The sequence below is a fragment of the Takifugu rubripes genome, chromosome 8 (assembly GCF_901000725.2).
Source record: "Takifugu rubripes chromosome 8, fTakRub1.2, whole genome shotgun sequence".
NCBI classification, from domain to species: Eukaryota; Metazoa; Chordata; class Actinopteri; order Tetraodontiformes; family Tetraodontidae; genus Takifugu; species Takifugu rubripes.
Window position 1 is genome coordinate 15,851,795 of NC_042292.1, and position 22,057 is coordinate 15,873,851.

The 22,057-nt window shown below is 49.1% G+C and overlaps 1 protein-coding gene and 1 long non-coding RNA gene across 2 annotated transcripts in view; one reads left to right on the forward strand and one right to left on the reverse strand.

Annotated features, from left to right (window-relative positions):
* Window positions 1-19,193, forward strand: part of LOC101075414 (dachshund homolog 2-like) — a 40,456-nt gene extending 21,263 nt beyond the window's left edge. The window contains exons 2-12 of the mRNA XM_029839645.1: window positions 1,658-1,773; window positions 7,982-8,092; window positions 10,629-10,853; window positions 11,807-11,976; window positions 12,123-12,228; window positions 12,631-12,705; window positions 14,038-14,138; window positions 14,214-14,361; window positions 14,434-14,592; window positions 15,204-15,269; window positions 18,060-19,193. Coding sequence (XP_029695505.1) covers window positions 1,658-1,773; window positions 7,982-8,092; window positions 10,629-10,853; window positions 11,807-11,976; window positions 12,123-12,228; window positions 12,631-12,705; window positions 14,038-14,138; window positions 14,214-14,361; window positions 14,434-14,592; window positions 15,204-15,269; window positions 18,060-18,097 — 1,315 coding nt within the window. The 3' untranslated portion in view covers window positions 18,098-19,193. The remainder of the gene's footprint in view (window positions 1-1,657; window positions 1,774-7,981; window positions 8,093-10,628; window positions 10,854-11,806; window positions 11,977-12,122; window positions 12,229-12,630; window positions 12,706-14,037; window positions 14,139-14,213; window positions 14,362-14,433; window positions 14,593-15,203; window positions 15,270-18,059) is intronic.
* LOC115250618 (uncharacterized) lies at window positions 1,509-3,925 on the reverse strand. The gene is made up of 2 exons (XR_003889172.1): window positions 3,072-3,925; window positions 1,509-1,983 (listed from the first exon to the last, which is right to left on the reverse strand). It is a non-coding gene; the product is annotated as an uncharacterized lncRNA (long non-coding RNA).
* Window positions 19,194-22,057: the final 2,864 nt, after the last annotated feature.

A 22,057-nucleotide genomic window follows, 5' to 3' on the forward strand; every position in this document is an offset into this window, starting at 1 on the left:
AGGTAGCCTACGCCGTGCACGCGTGCGTGACCCGCTCTTTGTTCCTGCGCTCGGTGCGGAGAGGAGAGTGGACCATTGACGAGGATTAATGCCCGACATATGGCAACCCTACGGGAGAGAGAGAGACACACACACACACACACACACACACACACGCACACACGCACACACACACACACACACGCAGCAGTCATTACTCTGAACAAAGAACTGTAAGGCTAATGAGAAGGCAATATCATATGTCCTTAGCCCAAACCCACACACACACACCTTCGATGCCCATGAATGCACACACACCTGGTACTGTAACACACGTTGTACTGTGGATAAACGTGTGTGTGTGTGTGTGCGTGCAAGGGTTGAAAGGTAGCAGCAGGCGTGTTGATGGAAAGGTTAGGATATTTGAATATAGACACCTGGTTGCCGTACAGGTGTGTGTGTGTGTGTGTGTGTGAGGTTAGACAAAGTTCAGGTGAAGAGTGAGGGTTCATGTTTTTTAGTCTGAGTGTTTTATAAGCTGTGGCACCATCACTGTGGGGGACAAAATGTCTCCAATATTGCAAATTAAAATGAAAAGACTTAAGGCTGAAGATGAAAAATATGTCCTCTCATATGTGTGTGTGTGTGTGTGTGTGTGTGTGAGAGAGAGAGTGTGTGTGTCCTCTCACGTACAAGCTCGCACCTCAGAGACATTTTCTCCACACGTTTTTAACACTTTTCTCTCTGTACAGTTGGGACGTGACCTCACAAGAGGCTGAAAACCCAGACTGGACTCTCTAATCTGGGCTTCATTCACGGCTCTGTGCCTTCAAACCTCGACACACGCAGGTTCTGCTCCAAATCCAACTCGGCAACCGACTCAAATTAGCATCATTTCGTAGTCCCTTTATTGTTGGGTTGGATTTAGTGTGTTCTGGGTCTTGTACAGGTTTCAGGTCTCTCTCTCTTCCTCCCTCTCTAGGTGTAAATGACTTTGGACGGCCATCTGTTACTTTGCCACCCTGCAGAGAGTTGGCCTGCATGCACACCTCCTTCATGTTGGGTTGCGTGCACGTGTGTGTTCCCGCGTGTTTGTGCCTACATGCACATGCGTAACACACTCGTGTGTGTGAGGCTGATTAAAAAGGAGAGAGGCTGGTGTTGGGAACGCACATCCAGGCATTTGGACATGTAGAACACGGATCCTGTGCTTGTTTGCAGGCGTGACGCATTAGCGTTAGCGTTAGCATATCTGGCAGCGCTGCAGCACCTCGGCTCCTCTTACGTCCTGATTTTTTTTTTTTTTTGAGGCCACAAAAAAAATGTATTGAAATGGTTATTTTTGAGCGTTCCAGCCGGTTTGCGCTACTTCCCTTTCTTACGTCAGCTCTGGTTCTGTGGCGGCCGAACGCGTCGATGGCATCGAGCTCCGCCTGCCGTTGACTCCCGCTGGGCCCGGCACTCGGAGGCGTCGCGGTAACGCCGCGGACAGATCGTTTCCTTCCCGGAGATGTCAGCCCAGACTTCCAGTCAATCAAAAATTTTATTAAAATACAAACACATTAAAATACAAACAGATTCACTCGTAAAAGCTGATAGTTTGAAGGAATCTGTAGTTTCTGTGGTTTAGATTCTGTGTTATGGATCTCTCTCTCTCTCTCTCCGTCTCCCCCTCCAGCTCTCGTCCAGGCCGTCCTCCCAAGCGTTGTTCTGGTGCTGGGATCCAGGAAAGCCCCAGGCTGCTTCACCCGGGCCTCCCCGGCCTGCTGTCCCCCAACCTGCTGTCCCACACTGGTAACTTCCTTCTTCATGTTCTCCTCCTCCTTTTTTGTTGATCAAAGCCTGATGTCACCTCACAGTCGGGTTGTCCCGTAACAAAACAGATCTCCAGAAAGTCAGAGCTAATATTGAATTAAATCAGAGGATTTGAAGTAATTCCTCCATCCTGGTGAGGTCATCAACAAGGGTGGGGGACACGGACATCTACGAGATGAAGTCACCCACCTAAAAAGAACAAAAAAACGGAATGTTTAACGGTTCTGGCTCTTGAGCCATCAACACTTTAACCAGGTGTAACATTGAGCTTCAGACAAGTGACGCTACTGTCGCTAGTGTCCCACCTCCTAGCATTAGGCTAACAGTTCAGATCACAATTCCAGGTCCTCTGTGTTAAAAGACACCGTTAAATTTGGCTGATACTCCCCAGATGGCGCTAAAGTCACTGCTAACGTCCTAGCAAAGATGCTAATTTGATGTCCAACAGATAACTGATTTAGATACAAAGATCCTCTCCAAAGCAAGAGATGCTCTGCTCTTTTTCCTCCAATAATGTCTTTTGTCCTCTGGGGTCAAAGGTCAACCCGCTGTCCACCTGCCAAAGTGTCCTGACTTTCACTCCTCTCCACCTTTCTTTCGAATCCGTCCATTCTCACCTTCTGGTTGTTAATAGTTTAAAAGTGTGAGGTCTGTTTTAGAGATTCTGACGCGAGAAAGGCGGAAAGATGAGTGGAAGAGCCAGAAAGAAGGGATAGAATACAGGGAAAGTGGAAGAATGTTGCCAGAGGAGATGATGAAACCTAAAAACAAGTGCCAGAGAGAAGAAGGGCGACGCGGGGGGGTTGGGGGTGGGGTGGTGTCAGTCGGTGGCAGAGAGAGTGAAATTATGTCAAAGTCTCGCAGCGAGTGACGGGTCTGGAAACAAGAGAGTAAATGAAGGGATGAAAGAGGAAAATGCTGCATGGAGAAGAAGAGGAGGGGAAACGAGACCTGCAGGGAGAGATGCCGAAGGAGCGCAGGCTGCACGGTGGCGTGATGAACGACACGTCTCTGGGGTCCCACTCCTCCATCTGTCCATCCCTCCCTCCCTACCTCACCCTTCTCTTCCCTCCTTTTTTGCGCCATCTCTCCTTTCCTTGAAAAACCCCAAACCTCAAACCCAACAAACAGAAAGGGCGGGGGAACCCGTGACCACGGCGGCGTTCCCGTAAGCGAGCCCGACCGCTTCCTGCTCGGCGGACTTTACCGTCCCCCCCCCCCCCCCCCCCATCGCCCGCTGGTTGATCCGGTCCGATCCAGCGTCTGCGAAGGATTACCAGTCAAAGCAGATGGTTAGCGGCCAATCGCAGCCGTTAGCCATTAGCTTGAGGCGTAGGAGCGTGCAGGGTGACCAGTGTCCAGAGCAGGATTGACGAGGAAGTGTCTCACTGTCCACGTCCCCCCCGTCCTGTCTGTCCACTCACTGTTGGCCTCTCTGTCTCTCCAGGATAAATAAAACATGCTTGTCTTTAGTGACATATGGACAAAGCTCACTGTGGCATACTAATCACACACACACACACACACACACACACACACACACACACACACACACACACACACACACACACACACACACACACACACACACACACACACACACACTTTGGCGAACATTAGTTGAAGCTAGAGAAAACATTTGCTCACTTATGATCGCTCATTAGGTCACACACACACGGCCCGTTCACATATTCAGCGCACACACTCGCTCACGCAGAGCCGGTCGTCTGAGCGGCCCCGCGTCCATGGAGACGCCACGTTGCCGGGGGAGACGGTCCGTTGTTTACGACCTCACGGGCGCCGCAGCGATGGGGGGCATCGGCCAATCACAGATGGACATTTATCACACTGTTAGAAAACAGAGTGAGAGGAGGAGGAGAGAGTTTGGAGGAGGAATGTGAGTGAAAAGATGAATGGATGAGGAAGGAGGTGAAGCTGCTGAGTGGGGGATGATGAACGAGGGTAACGGAGGTGATGAGGTTAAAAAAAAGCTATTCAGGAGTTGGAAGGAGGTAAAAATGCAAAGTGGAAGAGTTTAGGGAAGAGGTGGCAAAGATGGTGAAACAAGAGATCGAGAAGGAATGGTGGGAAGAAAAAAGGACGGATGGTAGAGGAGAGGGGGAGAGGAGGAGGAGGAGAGGGGGGGAGAGGAGGAGAAGGGGAGATGAGGAGAGGGAGAGGAGGAGGAAGAGCGGAAGGAGAGGAGCGGAAGAAAAGGTCAAAAACTGGAACAGAAAGATTAGAGTGGTGCAGGATGAGGTATAAACGATAACAAGAGAGGGATATCAGTTTAATTGGCCTCATCTTCCTTAACAAAGAAGCTGTGTGTGTGTGTGTGTGTGTGTGTGTGTGTGTGTGTGTGTGTGTGTGGGAGAGAGAGAGAGCGAGAGAGAGAACCTATGCAGCGTGCTGCGGCACTCATTTGACTTGTTAATTCACATCAAAAACAGCTCAATGGTTCACCTTGTGTTCTAACACACACACACACACGCGCGCGCACACACACACACACACACACACACACACACACTTTGATACATTTGAAAACACATGTGCAAACATATTTAGATGATATAAACCTGACTGATGTATTTGACTTTACATGCATTTATCTCACCAACACACACACACACACACATGAACTCTGAGTAGGTTACAGATGAAGTGTTTTCAATCTCGTCATGAAAAGAATACACTCTTCTGAGGACTCTTCTGTGCACCTGCGGAGGGGAGGGCAGGCAGACAGACAGGCAGGCAGAGGTGCTAAAGTGACATTAAGTCTTTCCTTCATCATCAATCCTGTGTCTTCAAACATGGTTCAGCCTCGCTGGCGCCCCCTGCAGGCACGATTTAACCTCCTGACGTCTTTTTGTCCTATTTTTTCCGTCGATTGAGCGGCGCAGCGATTAGTTCCGCTATGAACTCACTGAAGGAGGTGATGTTTGACGGCAAATGTTTGGCATTTGATGCGTGTTTCTGCCTAAAAGTAATAGATTACTTACCATCGTCTGCCAACAAGGTTGTCCACCAGGTGGCGCAGTCACGCTTGTGGAAAATATACTGAAACGTATTTGACTAGAGCTTCCTGGTGCCCTCTTTGTTGACGACATTGGACCTTTTGGCATTGAAGAGCCAGAAAAAGGGGTTCAAGTCGCGACAAAAGTGAAGCTCGGATGCTAAAACCTCCATCCGAACCTGCTTCGCACGTGTGGCGTAAAGTAACCTTCGGACTCTGGACGTGATCCGTTGGAACACAACAGATCTCAAATTCAAATTGCCTGAAGTTTGCAGCCCTTTCTGTTCCAGAGGACACAAAATGGCCGCCTTAAAACGGTTCCGAGCGAGCGCCGCGGAAGCTAAAGATGGTTGACCTAAGTGCCCGAGTGCGGCGCAGAAATCTGTTTGACTCAGCACAAGAGCAATCGACTGCATTTGTAAACCGGCACTCCCGAGTGCTCGCAGGAAAAGGAGGGGGAAAAAAAGCTCGGAAACACAAAAAAAAGGGGCAGAACAGTGCGTTTCTAAATACAGAACACAAAGAGCAATTCCTCCGTTGTCCTGTTTGTTTTATTCAAAGTGTCACTCCGTCTCTGAGAGCCTTCCCAGCACTCCGTCAGAGATGTAGGTGCAGCGCATTAAATATTTACCGCCGCGGCCAAATGGGGGTGGGTTTCACGCGAGCGTCGGCGGGCGTCCAGAAGATCGCCCAGCAGCCGCCGGCAGACTGGAAGCTATTAAAGAGCATCACGGCTACGGGAGGACCCTGGCAGAGAGGCGCCCGCCGTGCGGCGATGCTTTTACTGGGCGTTCCTCGGAAGTCTTTAATAACTTTGATCTGACGGCGAAGCTACGCAGGCCCTCGCATGTTTACCCACAACACCGCATTAGCTTTGAGTTCCGGCTATGCCGGGACGCTCCGGTTTAAACCTCACAAGTGCGGAAGCCAAGCAGCTCTCCGCTGAAGCTAAACGACTCTTCTTTGATGAGCTGCTTTTGACTTTTTTTGATCTGCAATTTAAAAAAAAAAAAAAAAACATTTAAAAAAAGGCTGTTAAATATCCAGGAAAGACCAGTTTTCCCACCAGTGTGTGGTCCCTTTAACTGGGCTGGACAACCCTCTTCAATCCATCCGAATGGATTTCACTCCATCAAGCTTGTCATGTTACGCTGACGATTCACTTCTTTTCCCTTTCTGTTTGCCTTCATCTCCTCCTCATCCCCTTGACCCTCCTCCTCCTCCTCTCTCCGCCTCTCGTTTGGCCTTCGGAGTGTTGGGACGCATGAGAGGGGTAAAAAAAAAAGAGAATGGTAAACAATGTTGGGCCGATCCACGGGGGAGCGCCAACACACTCTGGAATATATTTATTCTGTCTCACACGCTCGTTCCGTGTAATGCATGTGTCTTTGAAGCAGTCCGTCAATCAATCACACACTAATTCCCAAGGTTCCTTGGTCGCCATTAGCTACGGGGTCGATGCTCAGTATCCGTGGTCGGAGCAGGCAGCCATTGATCCGAGCGTGCGCGTGTGTGCGCGCGTGTTTGATTGTCATGATGGAGAACAGTATTGTGACTCTGCCCTCACTATTGATTGTCTTCTGGTTGCATTGAGGCGAAGCGGGCGTGTGTGTGTGTGTGTGTGTCTGTATCAGTACACACATCTCTGTGTGTCAAGGTGTACCTCAGTAATCAATGTGCGACTCCATTTTCCCTTTTTATTCCCACACTCTGCACTCATCTTTTCTTTTTTAAAGGTCATTTTTTATGTCCGCTTCTGTGCCGGCGTTCCTACTTGAACCTTAAACATTCGCGTAAGGGCTCGAAGACGCCGATGTTGGAAGTCAAGTCTGGTCTGCTCGGTTGAGCCCGATGCTAATATAGCGCTGTGCTACAGGATAAAGCTTCCCAAACATGTCAGCATTGTAGCTTACGTGTGGTAACAGAATAGTCTAGCCTGTTGCTAACCGCTGGGCAGCCATGGTAAGATTCAGTCCTTCCTTTCATAATTGCTGCCTCTCAAAGGCGATTCTTAGCATTACACTCATTTTTAATGACTGACTGAGCGATGGAAAAGCTCATTGTAGCCAATTGTGTTTAAACGAGACAGATTAAGAGCTAAACGCTGACTTTATGCTAAGCGGTGAAATCGTTCCCATCACAGTTAAAGGTGCGCTAGCGTGGATAGCATTAGCTTAGAGCACCGACATAAGAGTCAAAATGGCTTCCACTGATTTGCTGTGCCACTTTTGTCATTTTGACCTTTATTTTCATCCATTTCACTTCGACACTCATCCTTCCCCTTTTCCAGTCCCAAAATTCCGCCTCTCCCTCTTCATACACACTCCATCACACTTTCACATCAGTCGTTGTCGTCTCTAACGTCCGTCCGACGCTGATCCACCTCTTAGCATTTGCTGCTGCTGATCACCGTTGTGCCCATCACTCTTCCTCTCCGCCCTTTTCCTCAAAGTTACAAGTCTTTTCCCACACTTGTTAAATGCGCCGCCGTGAGTCCGGTGCTCACATTTAAAGACAGACACACCTTCTCCCCACCTGTCACCCCCCCTTCATCCATCCGTCCTGCTTTTAATTAAATCTCTCCCTCCCTCCCTCGACCCTGTTTTCTTTATAGCTCACAGACAACTGTACAGTGTAATGGACATTCCTGCAGGGCCTTCAACCGTGACCGGCCCAAAACCAACTGACCTACACACACACACACACACACACACACACACACAACTGTACATACAACCTCAGCATGATGTAAAAGCTCACATGCACACTTGGAAGCATAATAGTGCATTTATACACACACACAGACACACACACACACACACAAACACAGGGTCATTGCTCTCACTCTGCTGGTTGTTGTGTATAGAAGTCAGTTCCAGGTCAGTGCACAGAGCCAGGGATCTTAGGCCTCACAAAAGAGTGTGTTCGGTGGGGGAGTGGTGGGTGTGTGTGTGTTTTCCTGCCTGCATGTATCAGTGAATATACATGAAGCCCGAGGCATCACAAACAGCACTCACACCCTGAAACACTTGAACAAAACACTCGCAGTGAAAAGAAAATTTGCCAGCGACAGCCGTCATGTGTGTCTCGGCTGACAGCAAAGGATCATGGGTAAAGGCGGAGGGATGGCTTCGAGACATTAATGGTAGTGTGTGTGTGTGTGTGTCTCAGGCCTGACAGCGGCAGCCATGGCGGAGCTCCAAAAGCTTCAGAAGATGAAGATGATGATGAGTCTCCAGAACGGCAACGAGTCGGACAACGACGACCTTCACTCCAACGCAGGTAGGACGCCGGTACCGAGGTTCCCCAACAAACAGCAACGTTTCAACGGGGAAAAGCTGAAGGTGACACAGAGCCAACGAGCCGTTTCCTGGTCGCCTGTAAGAGCGTCTCAGCGAGGGCGGAAGTCCTCGGGGTACAAAAGGGAAAGGTGGCAGTGTAGAATACCACAGAAGAAGAAGCTGATATGTAGATAAAGTAAGTACACAGGTGTAGCAGGGGAAAATGTGGCACTTTTCAGAGCTTTGCTATGGTTGGGAAGGCAAAATGATCCTCTTTGATCCCTCGGATTAAAAAAAAAAAACAACCCAAAAAGCGGAAACAGGAAGTCAGCCATTTTGACTTGTCACAGCGCCCGAGGTTTCACGATACGCACAAGTTTTAGTCGTACGGACTCCAAAATTCCCTCCTGAATCAGTTCTAAGGTCACGACGCCGACAAGGAAAAAAAAAAAAAGATCAAAGCCATAAAAGGAAGCTCAAAGCAACATTTGGCCCGAGAAAAGCGTCAGCGACCACTGACGCGTTAAAACCAAGAGAAACTTGCTGCCTGTGTTTCTTTTTAATGTAGAAATTATTAAACGCTTACTCCCACCATTAAAGGCCTTTGTTATTTATGATTCAGCATAAAAAAGTTTAATAAAAAGCCCGAATAATGAGAAGAAAGGGGGGGTATAGCAAACAAACATGTCTAAAAACAATAATTTAACACACGCAGACACTTTCCGGTCCACTCCATATCTGCTGTGTTTGCTTCTCTGAATTATTTAAAAGACGGAAAACAAAAAGCCAAGAGAAAGGAAGAGGGAGAGAGGGCGCCGCGCTTCCATTTCTGGTTTTCTTTCTTTTCCATTTCTTCAGCTGACCTGGCAAATAGGCCGATAGTGTTACTCCATTCTCTTGTTTTATTCTCTTTCGCCCCTGTCGTTTTTTATTTATTCCCCCCTTCTCTGCTTCCACCGTCTTCTTTTATTTCAGTCGGAGTGTTTCTCCGCCGTGTTTTGAGAGGGCGCGTAAAGCCTCCCTTTCATTGTCCGACCTTATTTTTCTTTGTAACAGTCACTCACGCTGGCCTGGGAAACTCCCGCGGACAAAAGAGGAGAGGAACGAGCGTAGAGACGCAAAAGAAAGTAAAGCGGAGGGGAAAAAACGGGCTAATAATGAGAGATGGGTCTATGTGGGACGAGGAGACAAGGGTGGAAAAGAAAAGGTATTTTTGATGGGTGAAAGTTGATCCGTGGGCCGGTCCCGCTCGCAGTGACAGTCGGATCTGGTTTTGTTCCTCCGGAGAAACGAGAAAAGCAGATGAGGGGAGTGACGGACGACAGATTTATGGAGCGGAGAAATGAGAACGTGTGCGGGACGCTAACGCTGGAAAACAAAAACCCCTGGGAGAAAATTTGGCCACTTTTAAGACAAATTGGAAATCGAAAGTTTTGTATTTATTCAAATAAGAAGTTTTGACAAAAATATATTTGGTTAATTATCTGGCTACAGGTCGCTTAGGAAGGTAACTTTTTGCGCCAGTTAGCATTAATGGCGCAGTTCCAGCAGCCAGAATTATAAAAATCTGTCGCTGTGCAACGAGAAATAAACCGAACGTCCTAAAATCAATTTTTAAGATTTAATTTCAGGTTGTTTTCTTTAAATGATCAACTATTGACAATTTCTTGCTGCACATCGTCAAGTTAACACACCTTTAATCCTTATTTTGCATGAAATTTGGAAAAACACTAAAACTATAGAAGTCGTGTTACCCGGCGAGCTAATGTCCCTGGAAATGAGGTCGTTAACTTGTAAACTCCAAAGTGGAAACTTGAAAGCTTAATTAAAGAGTGCAGAGAAGAAGAAAATGGCAAATGGGGAGGTCCGAAAAAGTGAAAGAGGCAAAAGAAACTGGAGGAGGAAAGAACAGAGGGAAAGGACAAGGCCAAGGAAAAATTTAGGTGTGTGTGTGAGAGAGAGAGAGAACATCTGCCCATCTGTTTATACTTTTTTCTTCCCTGGTGTAAATGGCAGAAGGGATGAAGCCCAGCTGTCTCTCTCTCTCTCACACACTCACACTCACACACACACACACACAGTGTTGGGAATTCAGTAGGCAATAATAGAGAGAGACGGTTGCTAATTCAAACTAATGGAGGGCGATGAAGATGGATGAGAGAGGGAATGAGGGAACAGAGAGAGGTGCGGAGGGCGAGAGAGGCAGCTTTACAGAGAGAGGAGAGGAAGAGTAGAGTGATGAAAAGTGTTTTATTCTCCGGCATTTACTCCTGAAACTTCCAAAGTAAGTCGTATTGATGCAACAGAACAGTAAATATCTGCACGTGCCCCTCGCTGAGAGACCGTATCTGAACCATCTCAAAGGGACAGTTCGACCCAAAAATAAACAGGAAGTTGGATACAGTTTCATAATTTTATCCCATCCTTCAAAAATTAAACAGCTGGTGTCTTAAGAAGTGCATCTCGGCAGCAACGTTAGCGTTTATTTGTGTCATTTGAGCCGTTTGAAGTCAAGTCTTTGTGCATCTGTCTGTCAGGAGGCAGCGAGTGCTCCTGGGATAAAGACCGTCTGACCAGCCCTCCAGCTGGGGCTCACAGCGGAGGTCCAGGGGGTGGAGCAGGAGCCCCGGCAGGAGGAGCAGCTGGAGGAGGAGGTGGCGCGGCAACAGCAGGAGGAGGAGGAGGAGGTGGTGGGAGAGGACCGGCAATCGGAGCTGTCAATCAACAGCAAATACAGCAACAGCAGCAGCTCCTGGCTAACAGTGAGTGCACACATTCACATGTAATCAGAGATGGAACACACACACACGCACACACGTGCGCACACACACACACACTCTGTGTGTTTAAAGTGGTGGCAATATTTGTTAATGTGCGCCATTTAATCTGTTCCCATCTTCTGTATTAACACTCTGTCTGGATTAATCAGCACACACTCTCCTTAATGACTCAATCTATCAAGATCTCTCTCTCTCTCTCTCTCACACACACACACACACACACACACACACACACACACACGGACAGACAGACAAACATTCAGATGTCTTTTTCTTATTGCTGAAGCAATACATCTGTGCGCACACATGGTGGGTGACAAACACTCACATTGATTATTCCAACGCTTCAGTCATCACAACAACAATCAGTGTTATTGTTCCAGCGCAGAGTGTGTGTGCACGTGTGTGTGTGTGTGTGTGTGAGAGAGAGAGAGAGAGAGAGTGGCAACTTGTATCATGAGTTTACAGCTGCGCTCTCCTTTAAAAATAGAAGCAGTTTCAAGGTCAAGGAGGGTCGGGGGTCAAGGTTTTGTCGGGTTCAGCTAATGAAACATTAGCGCTAAGCTAATGTTTAGGAACCAGCTGAGACATGATGGAAGCTGCAGGTACAGTAAGACGAGAACTGAAAGAAAGGATTCTAATGGTTGAAAGAACTGCCCTTTTGCCACTTGATTGCCCTTTTGACCCCGTGTTTTCCTCTTACTCTTGCCCCCCTCCCTCTGCGTTGTCAACTTTTATTAGCCAGACATGTGACACCCAGATGACACCTTCTCTCCCTGAGTGAAGTTCAACAGGAGTTCAGACGGCGCCGTTCACGCTCCTCGCGTCGCCTTGACTAAATTAATTAGGACGTGTTTAATCTGACGCCGTCTGCAGAGGAGATCCGCTCAAATACCGGCTTCCCAAGTGGCTGATCTTCTCCCCGTCTCCCTCAGGGTTAGAACTGCCCTTCATGATGATGCCCCACCCGCTGCTGCCCATGGGGCTGCCCCCCGCATCTGTAGCCATGGCGATGTCGCAGATGAACCACCTCAACACCATCGCCAACATGGCTGCCGCAGCCCAGCAGATACACACTCACGTACACCGAGCACCAGTCATCAAGGTAGAGACCCCCCCGAATGTCCTGGCAGGTGGATTTTTAGTTTATTTGCAGAGGAACTCCTCAGATTATTCACCAGCGGTGATTCGGAGGGACGTCAGATTTTAGGAGCCCCGCTGCATCACAGCTTATTTGTTCTTTCTGCCCAGGAAAGAGTGTGTGACAGTCCATCCCTCTCCCCATCTGTGGACGAGGCCAACACACCCCTGCAGTCGCAGCCCAGCAGCTCAGCCTCCAGCTCACCAGAACGACTGGGTACACACACACACACACACACACACACACACACACACCACGGAGAAAGGCAGCAGCAGTGGTGGTGTATGAAGTTATGGAACTTTAAGGTTTGAGATGAAGGTAGGGAGGGAGAAAAGGGGAGGGGAAGATGGGAGGAGGTGGCAGGGAGGGTGGGATAGAGTGAAGATGGGATGAAAGGGCAAAAAGAGGGCAGGATGTGTGGGATGAGGAGAGGGAGGAAGGGAGGAGACGGAAGGAGAGGCAGGTGGTTTTAGGTGGGCACTTATAAAGTTTTAGGGGGTTAATTTGTGCACAGATGTTTTGCGAGAACACAAATACAGATGGTTTAAGACGACAAATTGATTTGAATGGGACAAAACACACAGATGTTTGGTTAAACTGACCGTTTCGCTCCGACAGGGTCGGTGTCCGCTGATGCAGATGGGGCGCTGTCCAACCCTGCTGTCCCCATCAAGAAACCAGCTAAAGACAAAGGTACACACACACACACACACACACACACACCTGACAATGAACAAGCATCTCACACACTTATGGAAGCAGCCATCATCCATCACTCAGCTAACCCCAAACCTTTAACCCGCTTCACTCTGACACCGGACAAATACGACCCCACACACACACCCCAGAATCAGCCCAGCTGGACACAAACACACACAGGCACGGGGATGTCCCGCCCCCTCCGACTATTGATCACCTGTCTTTGAGCTATCAATCAGAGCAGGAGGGAGGGTTAGATAGATGGAGCGAGGGAGCACGCCAGGCTAAGTGAAGGAGGTGCGGCTAAAAGGGGTGAAGAGGTCACCCTCTAAAAGCGTGTGGGGGGAAGACGCCTCCCTCCACCCCCCCTCCATTCTTGTAACACTTTCAGTTTCCAGCTAATCCTCCTCTGAACACCTCCTCACCCTCCCCTTCACTCTGGTTAGCTTGCTCCTACCGCGAGATGCTAACTTAACTTGTGTAAACGTCCCTCTGCTCTATATCGGCATCCAATCCTTAAATCGTGCACGTCAAGGCCCGATGGCATCAATCAGCCTTGAATATTCCTGGCATTTAGCTATCGTGGTCGAGGTGACCAAACGTTCTGACTGGCCTTCATCCGTCGAGCGAGCGGATCCATTAACCCCAGACGGGTCCGAAATTGACCTTTGGCTGAATCAGCTTTTTATCTAAATGGTGCTAAATGGGCAGCGTGGGCGATAGCATCCTAAACTAGAAATATTAGATCCAGCCATTTTCGCATAGCTGCAGTACAAGTTATCAACTGGGGAAAGGAAGTAAATGACGCACATTCAAGGGTGGGGGGGGGGGGTGAAAGGTGATGGAGGGAGATAGAAAGGAAAGGCAAGAGTAACAGGATGCACGGAGGAGAGGCAGATAGGGGGAGAGATGGCGTGTGTGGTGAGAGAGTGCATCTTAATCAGTGTTAATTTCACAGCAGAGTTAACTCAGTTGTCAGTGTTCGGCTTTAAGGCCTGATCAGACGCTGTGACGCACCCAAAATCAACACACACACACACACACACGTGCAGGGTGGAGAATGTCTTTAATCCCTGCCAATTAGTGCCCCGCACGGTGGTGTGAATACTAACGAGCGCGGCGTTGTTTGTGGCGAGTGTGGTTACAGTAATTGATTCCTCCGTAGCCGCTCCGTTGCCTTTTATACCCCAGTAAACAACGTTTCGTGAACTTTGCGCCACGCTGGCGCACGCACGCGTGCGCGGGGCCGAACGTGATCTAAAAGCCCGACTTTGTCGAGCCGTTTGTGCAGCGTTTTAAAGAGGTGAAAACTTGTGTTGATGACAGAGGAGTCTCCGCTGGGACAGGCCCTCCCCCCTGGGTTCCCCGCTCCCTTCCTGTTTGCAGACGGCCTCTCGTCAGTGGAGACCCTGCTCACCAACATACAGGTCAGACCCCCCCCCCCCCGCAACCATTAAGAGCTGACTGGGAGCAAACGCAAACTAACGGGGCGTCTGCTTCAGGGCCTGCTGAAGGTGGCGGTGGAGAACGCCCGCGTGCAGGACAAGCAGATCCAGGCGGAGAAGAGGGAGCTGAAGATGGAGCTGTATCGGGAGAGGGAGATGAGGGAGAGTCTGGAACGGCAGCTCACCTCCGAGCTCCAGAGCAGAGGTGCGAGCGTCCACCGTGCACGCGCGCCTGTGCCACGGCGTGGAAGGAAATAACCCCGTTGTGTCTCCACAGCCTCCATCCAGAAGCGCCTCAAGAAAGAGAAGAAGGCCAAGAGGAAGCTGCAGGAGGCCCTGGAGTTTGAGTCAAAGAGGAGGGAACGGGTGGAAGACGCCCTCAAACACTCGTCCTCATCCTCCCCCTCTCCCGAGCCGCTGCACGCCAACAACAACGGTATGACGCACCATAAAGTGACGCTAGAAACACTTCCTTCACCGTCAGGTTAAAGTAGCCATGCTGAGCCATCGATTTAAGCATTTAACGACAATTTCCTGTTCCCGCATCATCAAAAACTGGCACCTAATAGCTCGTACTGCATGTTTATGTCTACTTTACTCTCTGTTGTTATTATAACCAGACTTTTAGCTCAGGTGAAGCTGTACTATTAATGTTTTCATCGCTGCATTAAAGCCCAATGCATTCAAATATGATTGTCCCTCTTTTATGCCACTTTAGATGTAGCCTTTTTGGGGGTTTGATAAATACAGTGCTGTTAATAGATACAATAGAAGCATGTTAGCTAATGCTATTAATGATGATCAAACATGAACATTGCTGCACGTCAACCAGGCAACAATCTGGCAACTTCCAGCAGAAACACAAAAACCTCAGGAGTTTTATGTGGAAAGGGCCCTGAAGGCACCACCAAATCCTTTACATAAACGATCACAGATGACAAAAGCTGAATTTCCCCAACAATATTTAACACAAACGCCACCCGGACCGGACCGGACCGGCCTGGCCTGTCAAAGGTGTCCTTTGGTTGAGACTGTCCTGTCTTACAGACTCCGCTGTAGTCGAGGACAAACCCGAACTTAATGGAAACCAGCAAGACAACGCCGCTGTACAAGGTACACCAGCAAAACACACACACACACACACACTAGCAGGTATAAAAGTGCTCAAAAAGACGGAGGTGCTAACACACATGGTGGGCATGTGTGTGCTGGGGCCCAGGTTAGATCAGCGCAGACCTGGAGACGCTCTGGCCTCCCTTTGATGTCGTGTGTTGGGAAATGTTTCATTGACTGGATCTGTGTTCCATCCCAGTGGGACGTGACTGGGCCCCCGTTAAAAAAGCATGTTTCAATAAAACTGAGCTTACGTTTAATAAAATACATTCACGTCCATACGAGACGGCACGGAGCACAAAACTCCGAGACCAGGGAATCCATTATGCCGATGATGGTCCTCACAAGTACAATACGTGTGTGTGTGTGTGTGTGTGTTAGTATGCACGTGTCATCGTGTTTCCACCAGCTGTGCTCAGTCCTCCCTGACATTGAAAACCTTCACTTCAAACTCTGCGTGTGTATAAATTAATATCTACAAGCACACGCTCCCTCTGCGTGTGTGTATTCTCTACCTGAGTGTGTGTGTGTGTGAGGGAGTACGTGCACGCGTGTGTGTATTTGATCCACACACTCACTCTGGTAAGACACGGATCTCTAATTAGCTCTCTCTCCTCTTTAGACCCCTTTTAGATCCCCTCTCTTCTGCAAGCCAAGCACTCCAAAACACACACACACACGCGCACGCACACACACACACCTGATTTCATTAATGTTGATTGGTCCAGTTGGACCCCTTTGCTGCCTTGCTCACACAGACACATTGACAAACACACTCATCCCTCCTGCCATAAAAGCATTTTGCACCTACAGTGGAACACACACGCATCTCCACACACACACACCTCCCCACACACACACAAACACACACACCTCCCCCGCCTCTCTCACCTTCCACTCTCTTAATTAACAAGTGAAGAGAAAACTGCTGAATACCAAAAAAGACATCGCATTACAATCAGAAAGGGAGAGAAAGAAGGAATATGAGGAGCAGGGGAGAGAGAGGGAGAGATGGAGGTAGAAAGAGAGAAAGATGGAGGGAGAGATGGAGATGGAGGGAGAGAGAGAGAGAGAAAGATGGAGGGAGAGATGGAGGGAGGGAGAGAGAGAGAGAAAGATGGAGATGGAGGTAGAGAGAGATGGAGGGAGGGAGAGGGAGAGGGAGGTTTCTCTTGATTGTTTAAAGACTAATTGGCTGTACACAATATTGGTGACAGCAAGAGGAGGAATAGAGGACAACGATAAAAGGTGCTGCTGCGTTGAGTCCTTTCAGAATTCCGTGATCGTTGTGGCAACAAAGATGGTCTCCTGTTAGATGTTCCCAGGAAATGTTGAAGGATTTAAGGGAACGGATGATAATCCTCTGTGTGCGTGTACACACACACACAATCAGGTTCTCCATGGCGATGATAGCGGGATGGATGAGAGAAAGATGGATGCAAGGAGGGAAATAGGAGGACGGCGCAGGTGGGAGAAAAGAAGGGAAAAGTATGAAGGGGAGGAGAGCAGGGACATGAGGAGGAGCGCACCAATTTCCTGGTGACATTTCCCCACCCTGCTGATAGACTTTTACCGAGGCAGGTCACCGCCATTTTTTAACCAGGACAGGGAACGTGCACGGTGCGCGTGCACGGAGGGAGGTGTTATTTCATCCTGACAGATAGAGAACGAGTGTGCCGGGTCACAACAGGAAGCACGACCGACATCCTTGGGAGCATTCGTAAAGCTAAATGCTACGCTAACAGGCTAGGGGACGGTAAGACTTTGGGGTAATTATCAGCACCGGGGCAATCGGAGGGGCAAATGAGTGGTGGGACAAACCTGCAGTCGAAAGGAAAGGACGGGAAGAGGACGGAGCACAGCAAAAGGGTCCCGGATAAAAATAAAAAATCAGAGAAACAGAGAACAGGAGGGGGATCGAGGAGGACGACGAATGTAGGATAGAGGGATGAAAGGGGAGGAGAGGAGGAGGGGGGGTCGTGCAGCGATAAAAATAGGGGAGGGCAGGAGATGAGAAGGAAGGAGGGAGGGAAGGAAGAGTGCAAGATGAAAGAAGTAAAGTTTTTTTCTTCCCCTGACGTGAAGGCCTCTTTCATAAAGATGGACTGATGAGGGAAGAAAGGAGCAGAGGGCAGGAGAACGAGAAGACCGGGGCAGAAGGGGGGGGGGGCTTTATGGTTGCTGTTATGCAGAAATGTAAACACTTTGCAGCGTTGGCAGAAAACAATGACACCGCGGGGAGAGGAAGGTGCGAGCGTTTCCCATCCTCTGCGTGTGTGCGTCGGGCGAGTGTGCGGGGGCGGGCGCGGCAACGGCACCGCGGGGAGCGGAAGGAGAAGGACGGAGGTGAAATGAGAAGGAGGGCGCGCGGAGCCCGGCGAAATTGGAGGGATGAGATTTTGATCGGAAGCGGATGCTTCGTTAGGCGGGGGAACGCTTCTCACATCCTGTGTTAACGGCCCGAGGACGCCGCGTGACGGAACCGCAGCCGCTAACTTCGCCGGCGCGATACGTTACGTCTCGGTATTTTCCTCTTTTTCCCCCCCAACTAAAAACTAAAGCTAAAAATGAGGATTCGACTGAAATGGGAGGGAGCAGCAGGAGGTGAAAGGGCGGTTCGGTATGGCTAACGTGGCCATCGCCATGGCAACATAACAAGGGTCCACACCTAGCCACAAAGCTAGCTTATAAGATTAGGAACCAAGACAAATGAAATATTATCTCTAAAACTCAGAAGCATTCCTCTTGAGTACCAACTTATGCCGTTTTTTTTTTGCTTTTCCTACCCAGAATCCCGAGCGTTTCTGAAGACCCCAATGATGTTCTGAACAGGACGCCATCACTTCACTCGTTCCCCTTCCACTCCTGCACAAGAATCCACCAGCCCACCTCAACGAACCCTCCCTCCCCCCCCCCTCCCAGCGTGGGATCCTCTTCTCTACGAGCTAACTTTGATATTTGGGGAAAACAAGGAGGAGCCACGCCCCCCCTGATTTGGACCAATGGGGCGTCAGCATTTGTTTTCTCCCTTTTCTTTCCATCACCGTTCGCTTATTTGTTTCTAAAACTGACAAAATAAAACCATCCCAGTCGTGATTTGAGGGGGGGGGGGGGTGAACCGCAACAGGACCAGCGACAGACCTTAGTCTGACTAAAGCTGGTCCGGTGACGTCGTGACGGGCTCCCACAGGACTGGTCCGGAACGCCGGGAACGGAGGAAGACGGGACACGAAGAAGACATTTGACAAAGACAAGGAAAACAGCTCTGGATGCTATTTCTGTCTCCATTTTTTCCTCCATACAAGGACTGAAAAAAAGTGCATGGGAAAAGTGATGCTGTATCAAATGTACACCCCTGAGCGCTCACTTTCTGTCTCCTCCTCCTCCTCTTTTGGAACTCATCCCTCTCTTCCCTCTCTCTCTGCTCTCCTCTGAAGAGGCCTTCCTCTCCACATGTTTAACGCAGCTTTTAATGTATTTTCTATCTATTAATTTGTGAAATCAAGTGACGCTGAACTTAAAACAACCCTTTTTTTTTTTTTATTTTACAACGGAGTGATTTTTAGACCTTCTGCCCTAAAAAGGGGACGTTGGAATTTTCTTCCCTCGAGCTTCAGAAATTCGCCTCAAAGATGAGCTGCAAATCATCCGACCGTGGACTGAAGAACCTCTCCTGGGGTCCCTCAACGGGACCTCCGACCCGACTTGTGTTGCAGTTTGTTTATGCCACCGCGTGTTTTGTTTATTACTAGTTGAACTCTGTACGGACGGGTTCAGGGGGCGGGGCTTGGGGGGCGGGGCTTGGGGGGATTTCCTGTAGATAGAAGCAACGTTCAGTGTTTTGTTTTATTCTTCCTGATGATCTCAGTCTGTCACTGTTCTCTGGATTTGAGCTGACTGCAAATATACAGTATTATAATGATAGTGTCCTATGGTGTGTCCCCCCCCCCCCCCCCCACACACACACACACACACACACACACACACACACACACACACACACACCTACCTACCTCAGAATCCAGATTCAGCGTGCGTCTGAAAAGGTGTTTGCATCACACGCTCTTGCTCGGCTGGCTGCCGATTGGCTGCCGACCGGCGGGACACGGTCCTGTGACCTCTGACCCGGTGATTCCTCCACGGCACCGGCAGCTTTTTACGACATCGACCCGTGGCGCTAAAGGGAAGGACGGACCGGGGACGGCCTCTTTCACCGTATTTGGAATTCAGCAGGCAGCGTTTTTTTGCTCCCGTTCCCATCATGTAAAATGATCATTGTGAGATTGTGGCGCGCTCACACGTGTGAGGAGTTAGCTTAAAAACTAGCCGACTTGTTGGTATTACAGATGGGCCGTTTGGTATTCTGTAATGTATTTTGTGAGCGGATGGACACACACACACATGCGCACACACACACACACACACAGTCCATGTTCCATTAAGACTGTATATTTACTCTGCATTATGGGGTTAATGAGGTGAAACCTTTCCGTCTCTCTCACCGTCTCCCTCACTAATGGAGCTCTACCACTCTCATTCCTCCTTCTCATACCATATTTAATTCCCTCTCTCTCATTCCCGATCATTCCTAATATCACTGTTTTGATCTCTGTCTTCCATCTGTCCATCCCGTTTCATCTCCTCTGTTTCTCTTTCCATCTCTCTCGCTTTACCAAATAGCTGATGTCACTTTTTCCATTTCCCCTTAATGGAGGCAGAAACACAGAGTGATGGACGGAGGAGGAGAAACGGTGAGCTATGAAGAAGGATGGACGGAGAGTGGAGGAGGAAACAAGGTGGAATGAAAAGGTGACAGCGAGGAGGAAAGATGAAAGAATCAAAGAGAGGGGAGGAAGGGAGGAGAGCATGATGGAGCGTGACGCCAGGGATGACGGGTAATGAGAAGGTAAAAAGTGAGAGGACGAAGCGCGACCCATCATGGAGGTATCCATTATTGATCACCAATCCGTCCGGAATCAGGCCTCGCAAACAACTCCTGTCTGGAGGAACTGGACAGGAACCGTGTGACCCGTCTCGGGTACCATCAGCTGGGTGTTAAGGCCTGCCAGGCCAGACCCCCCCCCCCAGGACGGTCCAGGGCAGAGAACAAGACGCCTTTGAGCCAATCTGGGCACATTTTTGCCTTAATTCGACCTCAAATATTCAGTTTTCCCACAAAAAGTATGTATTATGTCTTACGGACAGTCCCAAGAACCCAGCGAAGGACATTCCTCAGTCCGGAATGAAGATTTCCCCATCATGGAACCATCCCGCTGAATAAAAAACATCCAATAACAACAAATCTGGGGTTTGTGAGAAAAGCTGAGGAACCAGACCTGCAAAACGGATCGAAAATCAAAGTTTGTAGTCAAGCGCATCCATCTGTAAAATCTGCTCAGCGGTAATTTACCTAATTTGACCTGTTCTTGTTTTGCAAATTACAGAGAAATATTTCAAACAGCGCCTGGAAAGAGGAAAACGTAAAAAAAGGAAATAAAAAAGACAGGAAAGAGACAAAATGTAGGAGGGAAGATGGGATTAGAGGATGAAATTAAAGAGGGAAGGAAGGTGGGAGAAAGACAAAAAGAGTGAAAATGTGCTGAAAGTAGAGAAATAATGAACACAAAATGGTTGAGTGAAATGATGGAGGGATGAAAGATGAAAGGAAGGAGCGTGAAGAGAACAGAGACATTCCCAGACAGCGCGCGCGCACACGCGCGCGCACACACACACACACACACACACACACACACACACACACACACCTCCGTTTGGAAGGAAACTCCCTTTCTAATTTTCCTCATAAAGACTAATGAAGACTAATGACAGAGCGAGTGTGTGTGTGTGAGTAATTGTGGTTAATTCCTACATGGGCCTCAGATGACAGATGTGTGTGTGTGTGTCGGAGGGGGGGGGGGGGGCTGGGGGGGGGGGGAGCAGATCCTGCCTGCACAAAGTAATGATGTACCTGTCTGTTTTCATGAGGAACCAAAGTGTCGACGCTCGAGAGAAACGAGGAAGAGTAGAAGGAGCCAAACTAGCAACTCCTCCTCAGGAAGCACGGGTCAGTTCAGCGTGACGGGCACGCCGATTTCTGACGCAGAGTGTGTGGATGAAGAGTGGTGACAGACGCCGCAGCTACGCGTGAAGCGTGACATCGCTGCTGCCTGCTAATAAATTCAAAGAAGAAGAACGTGACGCTGAGGAAAGTCAAGCAGAAAGTGTGTGTGTGTGTGTGTGTGTGTGTGTGTGTGTGTTGTAAATTAAATAAACCAGACTGGAATAAACGGTCAGACCAGCATATATTCATTACATCGCCACCATTTGTTCAACGGCCCACATAACCCTCCAGACCTTATCACACGTTGATCATTCCGCGACTATGATGCGCATTGCTGCCACCCACCGGCCTGTGCCGGTACTGCACACAAACACAGCATCGCCACAAGAGGGCAGCAGAGAGAAGCGTAGAAGAGATTATTATGGCCTGATTAAAAAGATCGGTATCGGTGCAGATGTCTTCATTTTAGGTAGTTTGATACACCAGTGACTTTAAGAAAAAAAAAGCCTCCGCTCGTGCGAAACTAGAGCCCCTGAACTCCTGCAGGTCTCCACGATCACCAGAATCTTCACCACCAAGAAAAATAAAATAAGCCGATGAAACAATAAACAGCAGCCTGATTAAGCTACTTTCATCCATCCTGCGTTGCCTTTTTTCCCATCTCTCCCTCCAGTTCCCCCTCAAAACACACAAATACTGTGTAGACAAATCAGACGCACACCGACAC